This window comes from Thamnophis elegans, chromosome 17, assembly GCF_009769535.1.
Source record: "Thamnophis elegans isolate rThaEle1 chromosome 17, rThaEle1.pri, whole genome shotgun sequence".
Classification (NCBI taxonomy): Eukaryota; Metazoa; Chordata; class Lepidosauria; order Squamata; family Colubridae; genus Thamnophis; species Thamnophis elegans.
This window is the reverse complement of record NC_045557.1, coordinates 13,100,267-13,112,115: the sequence shown is the minus strand read 5'-3', so window position 1 is coordinate 13,112,115 and position 11,849 is coordinate 13,100,267. Positions and strand designations below refer to the sequence as shown.

The following is an 11,849-nucleotide window of genomic DNA, read 5'->3' as shown; positions in this document are numbered from 1 at the left end:
AGTCCTCGTTTAGTGATTGTTCAAAGTTACAGCAGCACTGGAAAAGTGACTTGTGACCGGTTTTCACACTTACGACTGTTGCACATCCCCGTGGTCACGTGATCAAAATTTGGACCCTGGGCAATTGATTCATATTTATGACGGTCATAGTGTCCCAGAGAGAGGTGGATGGTTTTCCCTCGTTTGAACGAGCCGGTAGCGGCAGGAGGCTCCGCCCACCCACCCAGATGTCATCACAGTCTCTCTGCGCATGTGCAGAAGCGTCGCACACAAGCGAAGCAAGCACTCTATGTGCTCCCAATTCCGAACCGATAGCGAAGGTAAGAGGAAACCATTAGTGGTCCTGGGGTCACATAACACCACCTTCCTCTTGGGACCTTCAGACAAGCAAAGTCCACAGGGAAGCCGGATTCACTTAACAACCGTCTTATTGGCTTAACAACTGCAGGGATTCACTTAACAATTGCAGCAAGATAGGTCGTCAAATGGGGCAAAGCTTGCTTAACATTTGCCTGCTTAGCAATGGAATCCTATTCTATTCTATATTTTCTATTCTATTCTATTCAATTCCATTCCATACTATTCTATTATATATTTTCTATTATATATTTTCTATTCTAATTCTATTCTAATTCTATTCTAATTCTATTCTAATTCTATTCTAATTCTATTCTAATTCTATTCTAATCATTCCATATTCTAGTCTAGTCTAGTCTATGCTAATTCTATTCTATTCCATTCCATTCCATTCAATTTTCTATTCTATTCTATTCTCATTCTATTCCATACTCCTATTCTATTGTATATTTTCTATTATATTATATATTTTCTATTCTAGTTCTATTCTATTCCATTCCATTCCATATTCTATTCTATTCTCATTCTATTCCATACTCCTATTCTAATATATTTTCTATTATATTATATATTTTCTATTCTAATTCTATTCTATTCCATTCCATTCCATATTCCATTTGATTCTATTCTAATTCTATTCTATTCCTTTCCATGTTCTATTCGATTCTATTCTAATTCTATTCCATACTCCTATTATATATTTTCTATTCTATTCTATATTTTCTATTCTAATTCTATTCCCTTCCATTCCATATTCCATTCCATATTCCATTCCATTCCATTCCATATTCTATTCTATTCTATTCTCATTCTATTCTATTCTCATTCTATTCTATTCTCATTCTATTCCATAGTATTCTATTACCCTGTTTCCCTGAAATTAAGACCTCCCCAGAAAATAAGCCCATGGTTGCTGCTGTGTTGCCATATTTTCAGGGAGGGCTTGTTTTTGGGGGAGGGCTTATTTTAGCATATGTGCTTATTTTCTTACGCTAAAATAAGCCCTCCCCCCAAAACAAGCCCTCCCTGGAAATATTGCAACACAGCAGCAACCACGAGGTGACCATGCTTGCCCCCTCCTGCACCTCAAAAATAATAAGACTTCCCCGAAAATAAGGCCAGATCCTGTCTTATTTTTGGGGAAACACAGTATATATTTTCTATTCTATTATATATTTTCTATTCTAATTCTATTCTAATTCTACTCCACTCCATTCCATATTCTATTCCATTCCATATTCTATTCTATTTCTATTCCGTACTCCTATTCTATTATATATTTTCTATTCTTATAGATTTTCTATTCTAATTCTGTTCCATATTCTATTCCATTCCATATTCTATTCTATATAATTTCTATTTCTATTCCATACTCCTATTCTTATTATATATTTTCTATTCTATTATATATTTTCTATTCCATTATATATTTTCTATTCTAATTCTATTCTAATTCTATTCCATTCCATTCCATGTTCTATTCTATTTCTATTCTATTATATATTTTCTATTCTGTTATATATTTTCTATTCTAATTCTATTCCATTCCATTCCAGGGGTGGGTTCCTACCAGTTCAGCCCGGTTCGGCCAAATGGCCAGTGCCATGCCGGCCTGGGTCGCATAACCGGCAGCCACCCAGGTTGGCCACGCCCTCCGAACCAGTCCCCCAGTTGCCGCAGTCGCCGCCGCCATCTTGTTCTGCACAGGCACAGAACAATTTCTATTGAACTGTGCATGCATACACAGGGCGCCTCCAGCGCATGCGTGAAGCGCACACACAAGCGAACCTGCAGCAACGCCGGCTCAAACCAACCCCTGTTCCGTTCCATTCCATTCTTTAAAAAAACGAAAGAAATTTGCTGTACACACCCAGGGCTGTGTGTTTGTGTGTGAGAGAGAGAGATGTGCCACTCCTACCAGTGTTGTGGGGAAGAAACAATGGCAGGGGGGAGGGAAGTGCAAGATCCGGACAAGCCGGGGCAAAACCTCAGCCTCTGTGCAGGCAGGTTCAGCTGGACTCCCAGGCCTGTCCATTTTCTTGGCTGCGCGCAACTTGCAGCTGACTCGGAGTTGACAGTGGGGCTCGAAGGAGATACAGAAGGCAGTGTGGTTCTCGCCTTGTGCATGGGCCTGGACTAGAGCCGGGATGGGGAACCTGTGGCACAGGTGGCACATGAGCCGTCATCTCTGGCATGCATGGGTGTGCTAGCCAGCTCATTTTCGGCCTTCAGAGGCCCAGGAGAGGCCGTTTTCCCACTCCTAAGGCTTCAAGAAAGCTTCCGGAGCCTAGGGAGGGGAGAAAACAGGCCGAGTGAATCAACCGGAAGTTGCGCATGCATGCACGGGGCGGGGTGGGTAGGCTGCATTGAATTGTGAGAAGGTTTCGCCATCCCTGGACTAGAGGGCCTCCAAGATTCCTTCCAGCCCAATGACTCTATGAACTTGTGCAGGGGATGAACTAGAACAGGGATCGCCCACTGGGGGTCCGCAAGAAAACTTTGGTGGTCCCCAGAAAAATTATTTGCATTTTTTTATATTGCACTGAGTCAGGGGTCCTCAAAGTACGGCCCCTGGGATGGATATCGTCTCCATTTCAAAGCTGAAGAGGCAGCGCTGTCCGAAGACGTCGCCGTGGCTGGCATGACTCAATGCCAAAGGTGCACGGAACACTGTTCCCTTCCCCCCCAAAGGGGTTCTTATTTTTCTACTTGCATTTTTACGTGTTTTTGAACTGCTGGGTTGGCAGAAGCTGGGACAAGTCACAGGAACTCACTCAGTTACGCGGCACTAGGGATTCGAACCACCGAACTGCCGACCTTTCTGATCGACAAGCTCAGCATCTTAGACACTAAGACAGTGCGTTCCATATTGCAGGTCGGAGGGGGGCAGCCCTTCTGACTTGGGGGTCCTGGTGAGGGGCTTTGGGCAAAGGCTGGAGAGAAGCAACACTGGTGGCGAAGAGCCAGAGAGCCTCATTTCAGTGGGACTGCATCATGGCCTGGAATTGGCTGACCATCTCAGCCCACTGAGTCTCAGGTGCCGGTACCTGGCCTTGCGCTCACGCAGGTCTGCTTGGAAAGCCTATGCTCCTAGTCCTCAGTGAGGTGCTTCTGCTGAGCCTCCTTCTCGGTCAGTATGAAGTATGAAGCACCCACAACTTTTGGTGGCAAGCTGTTCCAATGACTAATTGTCCTCACTATTAGGAAGTTTCTCCTTAATTCTAGGTTGTTTCTCTCCTTGATTAGTTTCCACCCATTGTTTCTTGCCTTCTGGGGCTTTGGAGAATAGCTTGACTCCCTCTTCTTTGTGGCAGCCCCTCAAATACTAGAAGACTGCTATCCTGTCACCCCTAATTCTTCTTTTCTTTAGACGAGCCACACCCACATCCTGCAGCCGTTCTTCATATGGTTTAATCTCCAGGGATGTCCAAACTTGGGGACTTTAAGACTTGTAGACTTCAATTCCCAGAACTTTAAGACTTGTGGACTTCAACTCCCAGAATTCCCCAGCCATCTGGCTGGGGAATTCTGGGAGTTGAAGTCCACAAGTCTTAAAGTTCCTGAGTTTGGACACCCCTGCTACAGGTTTTAAGCACAAGGAGAAGGGCATGGAAGGTTTCCAAAATCACGCCTTCTTTTTTCTTAAGAGATTGTATTTGGGAAACTCCCCTCCCCATTCACACCCTCCCTCCTTTCTCCCGTCTCCCCAGGTCTGCTGGCCCGAGTGTTGGAGACCCCGAGCAGCGTGACAGCGGTGTTTGGCACAGACGTGGTGCTGCCATGCGGCTACCAGGCCACGCAGGGTGAGGCGGTGCTGCAGGTCACCTGGCTGAAGCGAGTGGACGGCGGGAAGCGCGTGGAGGTGGCTGTCCTGAATTCGGAGCATGGGGTCCACATCGAGAAGGCCTACATTGGCCGGGTGCAGCGGCAGGCGCAGGGGTCGCTGGTGAACGGCTCCATCGTGCTGAAGAACGCGGTGCAGGCTGACGAGGGCGCCTACGAATGCCAGCTCATCACCTTCCCCCGGGGCAACTTCGAGTCCCGCCTGTCCCTCAAGGTTCTAGGTAAGGACACCGGAGGAGCTTCTGGTCTTCAAATGGCCTTGAAGTTTCTAGGTAAGGACCCCTGAATAGCTTCTGATCATCACCTGGCCCTCAAGGTTCTAGGTAAAGACCCCTGAGGAGCTTCTGGTCTTCACCTGGTCCTCAAGGTTCTAGGTAATGACATCTGAGGAGTTTCTGATCTCCACCTGGTCCTCAAGGTTCTAGGTAAGGACATCTGAGGAGTTTCTGGTCTTCACCTGGTCCTCAAGGTTCTAGGTAATGACATCTGAGGAGCTTCTGGTCTTCACCTAGTCCTCAAGGTTCTAGGTAATGACATCTGAGGAGCTTCTGGTCTTCACCTGGTCCTCAAGGTTCTAGGTAAAAAAAACCCTGAGCAGCTTCTGATTTCCACCTGGTCCTCAAGGTTCTAGGTAAGGACATCTGAGGAGTTTCTGGTCTTCAAATGGCCTTGAAATTTCTAGGTAAGGACCCCTGAGAATCTCCAGATCCCCACCTGGACCTAAGTGTTCTAGGTATAAGGACACTTGAGGAGCTTCTGGTCTTCACCTGGACCTCAGTATTCTAGGTATAAGGACACCTGAGGAGCTTCGGGGTTCACCAAGATGCAGTATAGATCATCCTTCAATAACAGTACCAGTAGTCCTTGACTTACGACAGTTCATTTAGTGACTGTTCAAAGTTTCATCGGCATCTTTCCAGCCTCCCTAGGGGCACGTACATAAAAATTCAGACACTTGACAATTGACTCATATTTATGATGGTCGCAGAGTCCGAGGGTCACGCGATCCCCTTTGGCGACTTTCTGACAAAGTCAATGGGGAAACCTGATTCGCTTAACAACTGTAGCAAGAAAGGTCGCAAAGGGTGGCGAAATTCATTTAAGAAATGTTTCATTGAGCCACATAAATTTGGGGTTCCGTTGTAAGTCAAGGACTACCAGTAATTCATTTAGTGACTGTTCGAAGCTAGAATAGCAGTGAAAACGAATGCCTCATGACAGGTTCTCACACTTACGACCATTACAGCATCCCCAAGCAGCTGCAAACAGTTGTAAATGCGGGCCAGTTGCTGAATGTCCAAAATGTAACCGCCACTAAATTTCAGAAGGGTTTTATAAATACCTCTGGGGAAGTTTGTCGTAACTTCAAACAGTTGCTAAATGACCAGTCATAAATCAAAGTTTACCTGCACACACAGGTAGTCCTTGATTTAAGGCCAAAACTGAGCCCAAAATTTCCATCGCTAAGTCAGACAGTGTTTTGCCCCATTTTGCGGCCTTCCTTGCCACTGTGGTTCTTAAGTGAACCTGGTTTCGTTGACTTGGCTGGTTAACTGCGACCGTCATAAATACAACTCAGTTGCCAAGTGTCCGAATTTTAATCGTGTGCCTTTGGGGATGCTGTGATGGTCCCTAAGTGTGAAGCACGATCCTAAGCCACTTTTTTCCCAGGGTCGTTGTAATTGCCAATTGTAATTATATGAACGGCCGTAAGTCGAGGACTCACTGTGCATAAGTAGGATTGAATTCACCCTCGTGGTCTTTGGCTCCCTGGGCTTCTCCTTGGACTCTTGGTGGACATGGCAGAGGCGGGAGGACTCCTGTAGAGGAGAGGATTTAGATTAGATTAACAGAGTTGGAAGGGACCTTGGAGGTCATCTAGTCCAAGCAGGAGACCCTACACCAGTCCAGTCTCCTCTTGAAAGCTTCCAGGGATGAAGCTCCCACAACTTCCGAAGGCAACTTCTGTTCCATGGGTTGATTCTTCTCCCTGTCAGGAAATTCCTCCTTATTTCCAGGTTGAATCTCTCCTTGGTCAGATTCCATCCATTCTTCCTTCTCTGGTCTTTGGGTGCTTTGGAGAATAGCTTGACCCCCTAACTCCTCTCTGGGGCAGCCCCTCAACTATTGGAAAATGCTCTCCAGTCTCCCCTGGTCCTTCTAGTTCAACCTCCTGCTCAAGCAGGAGACCATACACCATTCCTGGCAAATGGCTGTCCAGTCTCTTTTTAAAATCTTCCAGTGCTTTTTTTACAACTTAACAGAGGGACCTTGTAGATCAACTAGTCCACCCCGCTCCCAAGCAACAGACCCTACCCCATTTCTGAAATACAGCAGTCCAGTCTCTTCTTGAAAGCCTCCAGTGATGAAGCTGCCACAACTTCCAAAGGCAACTTCTGTTCCACGGGTTGATTGTTCTCCCTGTCAGGAAATTCCTCCTTATTTCCAAGTTGAATCTCTCCTTGGTCAGTTTCCCTCCATTCTTCCTTCTCTGGCCTTCAGGGGCTTTGGAGAATAGTTTGATCCCCTTCCTCCTCTCTGGGGCAGCCCCTCAAATATTGGAAGATGCTCTCCTGTCTCCCCTGGTCCTTCTCTTCCCTAGACTAGCCAGGCCCAGTTCCTGCAACCGTCCATCGTAGGTTTTAGCCTCCAGTCCCCTCATCATCCTGTTTGCTCTTCTCTGCCCTCTTTCTAGAGTCTCAACGTCTTTTTTTACAGTGTGGGGACCAAAACTGCATGCAGTACTCTAGGTGTGGCCTTACTAAGGCTTTAAAGGGTGGCATTCGAAAGGCAGGACAAGGAGCAAAGTATGGAAACTCATCAAGGAGGGAAGCAACCTAGAACTAAGGAGAACTTTCCTGACAACGAGAAGAATTAATTCATGGGTTGACTTCTCTCCAGAAGTTGTGGGTGCTCCATCACTGGAGGTGGTTTTTTTTAAGAAGTGGATTGGACAACCATTTGTCCAAAAATGATATATAGGGTTTCCTGCTTGAACAGAGAGGTTGGACTAGAAGACCTCCAAGGTCCCTTTCCAACTCTGTTATTCTGTTTTCTAAAACCGGTCATTTATGGGGTGGTGTACCCCCAACTACCTAAACCCTCCGGTGGAAGTGAAGGGCAGGAATTTTGGTAGGAAAACAGCTTTTGCAAATTTGGCCTCAGCTACAAAAATGAAAAAGTCAAAGGAGAATTGGAAAGCGATGATGGTCTTTTAAAAAAAGAAGACTGAATGAAAATTAATCAGGCCCACCGATTATTATCTCCTCTTTTATGTTGGGGCAAATGATAAACAAACAATAAACAAGTTAAGTTATCCACAAGTAATAATTTTAATCTATTTCCCTCACATTGTATTGGATATATAATGTTTACTAGATATATTTACTAGATTTCATTCTATTCTACTAGTAAATCCTTTTCTTTCTTTCCTCTTTTCAACCATTTTCTCTTAGTCTCTCGTTTCTCTTCTCTCCACCCATTGGCCTAGCTTTTTCCTTTTCTTGATCTTGAAATCCCTGTATTTCTTTTCTTTCCAATCTTTTTTTCTCCTCCTTTTTAATTCTGTTGTTTTCGTAACTAACTAAATGAAACGTTTACCACCTAAAATTAAACTTGAGGATGCGTGTTATTAACCCTCAGACAGAATAATAGATGTGGAAACGACACGTTGGATTTGATTCATTTGGAGAGGCAAGTAATGATATTGCCTATGTATTAAGAAGGAATTGAAATTAAGCGGGAGAATATGGAGTGAAAAGAAGACGGTTGGAATGTAAAATGGAAATAGGATGTAAAATGGACTGTGCGTAAGAGAAGATGCAAAGCAGGACGACATTTTGTTCATAAAAGAAGTTAAAACATGTAACCAAAAATTTAAAAACTTTGTAAAATAAAATAAAAACAAACAAACAATAAACAAACAAGATCAAGGGACGACAAGGAGCTCCGTGCCAGGCGTCTCATGCCAGGGTGGAGAAGAACCAGCTCTGCCACTCTCCACTTGTTTCCCTGGTGGCCCCAAGGAGCCAACACTGGGTTACTAGCTCGGAGTGGCCTTTGGGCCCTTCCTGGCTCAACCCAGGCCCCTCCCCAGACCTGCATTTAATAATTATAAGTCTAAAAGTGTTTAGGATTTCACGGCAATTAGAACCTGTGCCTGCCTCCAGGGTGGCTAAGGTGTAAAGATCGCGGAGGCTGCGTTTTAACGGGATTTTGAAATCGGGCAGGTGAAACTGGAACTGGACAGGGTTTCCCACAGCTGGTCACTTCGAACCCTGCCGACTCCTGGAAAGGAGAAGCTGCACTTCAGAATCGAGAAATGGGGATGTCCTTGGGGGGGGGGGGTGTTAGCTCCATGAGTGTGAAAAATAAGGGCATACATTCAGAAGCACACAGATGTACATACACACAAACACTGATGATGTTCCTTCATTGGGTCATGAAACTCGCAAGAAAATCACAAGGCTCAGAAAACACAGTTATTGTCCTCTTCTTCCTCCTCCTTCTCCTCATCTTCCTTCTCCTCCTCTTCCTCTATTCTACAAACCCCTTCTAGCACTGATGATGTTCTCTAGCATCTAGAAAACAACCAAGCTCAGAGCACCAAGGACTCCACACTCCTCCTCCTCCTCTTCCTCCTCTTCCTCCTCTTCCTCCTCCTCCTCCTCCTCTTCCTCTATTCTGCAAACCCCACTCCCTTCTAGCACTGATGATGTTATCTAGTTGGGCCAAGAAACATCTGCAAGAAAACAACCAAGTCAGAGAGCACCAAGGACTCCACACTCCTCCTCCTCCTTCTCCTCAACCCCACATCCCTTGCACTGATGATGTGACCTAATTTGGATAATGAAATATCTGGAAGAAAACAACCAAGCTCAGAGATCACCCAGGACCCCACAGTCCTTTTCTTCCTCCTCCTCCTCCTCCTCCTCCTCCTCCTCCTCCTCCTCCCCTCCTCCTCCTCCTCCTCCTCCTCCTCCTCCTCCTCCTCCTCCTCCTCCTCCTCCTCCTCCTCTCCACAATCCCCTCTCCTTCTAGCACTGATGATGTTATCTAGTTGGGTCATGAAACATCTTCAACCATCAGGCTCAGAAAACACCCTTGTCCTCCTCCTTCCTCCTCTCTCTAAATCCCCTCCCTTAAAGCACTGATAATGTTCCCGAGTTGGGTCACGAAACGCCTGCAAGAAAACAACCCAGCTTTTTATGGTATTGCAAGCCGCCTCGAGTCGCCCCCTGCGAATGTAAACCCCCTAAATAAGCCCATCAGCTGGGAGAGCACCAAGGTCCCCCCCACCCGTCCTTCGTCTCTCCTGAGCCGCGCCTTCTCCTTCTCTTCGCAGTGCCCCCATTGCCAATCCTGAACCTTGGGCCTCCGCTAGAGGAAGGGCAGGGCCGCACACTGGCCGCCTCCTGCACCGCTGAAGGGAATCCCGTCCCCACCATCACCTGGGAGACCGAAATCCGCGGCGTTTCCAACACCCAGGAATCCTCGCATCCCCGCTCGGCCTCGGTCACCAGCGAGTTCTACGTGGTCCCTGGGCGCAGCATGCATGGCAAGGCCTTGACCTGCGTGGTCTCGCACCCGGGGCTGCAGCACCTGAAGAGGATCACCCACACCCTCAGTGTGGCCTGTAGGTATCTGCGCTCACCTCCACCTGGGTCTCCACCCTGCCTCTCCTCCCGCCTCTGGCAGGCCTTCCCGGCTAAGCAGCTAGGCTGCCATCATGTTCCGCTTGAATTTGGGACCCACCCTTGGGCCAACGGGTGGGGGTTCAAGCTCACCATGCACCCCAGGGCATGTTATGGGTCCCATTGATCAAGGATGTCCTTCTGGTGGGACCCCCGAAAAGGGCCTTCTCTCCCTATGCAACGTCGTTCTCCTGGGGGTGGTTGGCCTCCCATCTGTGGCTTTACTGAAAGGCCCCAAATATGGGGTTTGGTCGGCGGTTTCCTGGGGACCCCGAATGGAGCCAGTGGCTGATTTGATTGTGTTGCTGCTGCCAAGGGTGGAGGCGTGCGAGGCTGATGGGTTTTTATGTGGTGACGTTTAATGTTGTAAGCCACCTGGAGTCACCAAGGTGTGAGTTGGGCAGCCATGTGAATTTGTGATAAAGAAAGAAAGAAAGAAAGATGATAGATAGATAGATAGATAGATAGATAGATAGATAGATAGATAGATAGATAGATAGATAGATATGGATGGATGAAAAGGGGGGAGAGAGAAGTAGATTACAGATAGAGAGATGATAGATTATAGATAGAGAGCTGGTAGATAGAAGATAGATAGATAGATAGATAGATAGATAGATAGATAGATAGATAGATAGATAGATAGATAGATAGATAGATATAGATATAGATATAGATATAGATATAGATATAGATAATAGGTAGGTGATGGATGGATACAGGATGAATGGATAGAAGATAGATAGATAGATAGATAGATAGATAGATAGATAGATAGATAGATAGATAGATAGATAGATAGATAGATAGACAGACAGACAGACAGACAGATAGACAGACAGACAGACAGATTGATAGGAGAGAGAGAGACATGGGGAGAGAGAGAGAGAGATAATAGATAGATTAGATTAGATACAGATGATAGACAGACTGACAGACAGACAGACAGAGATGTGGATGGATGGATGGATGGATGAAAAGAGAGAGAGAGAGAAGTAGGTAGGTAGATAGAGAAAAAGAGAGAAAGAAGTAGATAGATTACAGATAGAGAGATGATAGATGATAGGTAGATAGCTGGTAGATAAGATATATAGATAGAGATATATGGAAGGAGGGAGGGATGAAAAGAGGGAGAGAGTAGTAGGTAGGGAGATAAAGAAAAGGAGAGAGAGAAGTAGATAATTACAGATGGATGATAGATTTCATTGTATTTATTTTGTAGAATGGCAATAAAGACTAGACTAGACTCTAGATAAGGATGTCGAGAGAGGGGGGGATGACAGACAGACAGACCTCCTTGTTGTCTTTAGTCCTAGTCCTAGTGAAGAGCTGGCTACAAGGGAGTCCCGGACTGTGGCCCATGGGTCCCTTCTTCCCTCGATCCCTTCGGCCTGCCTAACCTCGCCTTCTCTCCCCCGTGCAGACCTGTCCGATGCCTCCATCCTGGGTCCCGGTGCAGAGCAGGATTGGACGGAAGGCCAGGAAGGGGCCTCTCTGAAGTGCCTGGGGGAGGGCAACCCACCCCCCACCTACAACTGGTCTCGGTGAGTCTTCCGCCTCCATGGAGGATTGGGGTAACCTGAATGGGGCAAGGATCCAAAGTTGCTTGTTCAGTGGGTGGTTGGTTAGAAAGGGGTCTCCCAATGGGGCCCTTTAAGGCTTATGGACTTCAACTCCCAGAATTCCCCAGCCTCCTTCTTTCCATCATCCCTCCCTCCTTTCCTCCCTTCTCTATTTTTTCCTCCCTCCCTCTTCCCTTCCATCCTTCTCTATTTTCCTTCCTTTCCTCTCCCTTCCACCCTTCCGTTCCTCCCTTCTCTATTTTTTCTTCCTTTCCTTTCCTCTGATCTTTCCTTCCTTCCTCCCTCTCTCCCTTCTATCCTTCTCTATTTTTCCTTTCTTCCTCTCCCTTCCTCCCTCCCTATCTGTCTCTCCCTCTTCCCTCTTCCATCCTCT

At 46.5% G+C, this 11,849-nt stretch overlaps 1 protein-coding gene across 1 annotated transcript in view; it reads left to right on the top strand.

The window, feature by feature from the left end:
• The first annotated feature begins 289 nt into the window (after nucleotides 1-289).
• NECTIN4 (nectin cell adhesion molecule 4) overlaps nucleotides 290-11,849 on the top strand; it is a 35,013-nt gene continuing 23,453 nt past the window's right edge. The window contains exons 1-4 of the mRNA XM_032234339.1: nucleotides 290-320; nucleotides 4,068-4,421; nucleotides 9,545-9,835; nucleotides 11,317-11,437. Of these exons, the coding sequence (XP_032090230.1) occupies nucleotides 290-320; nucleotides 4,068-4,421; nucleotides 9,545-9,835; nucleotides 11,317-11,437 (797 nt within the window). The remainder of the gene's footprint in view (nucleotides 321-4,067; nucleotides 4,422-9,544; nucleotides 9,836-11,316; nucleotides 11,438-11,849) is intronic.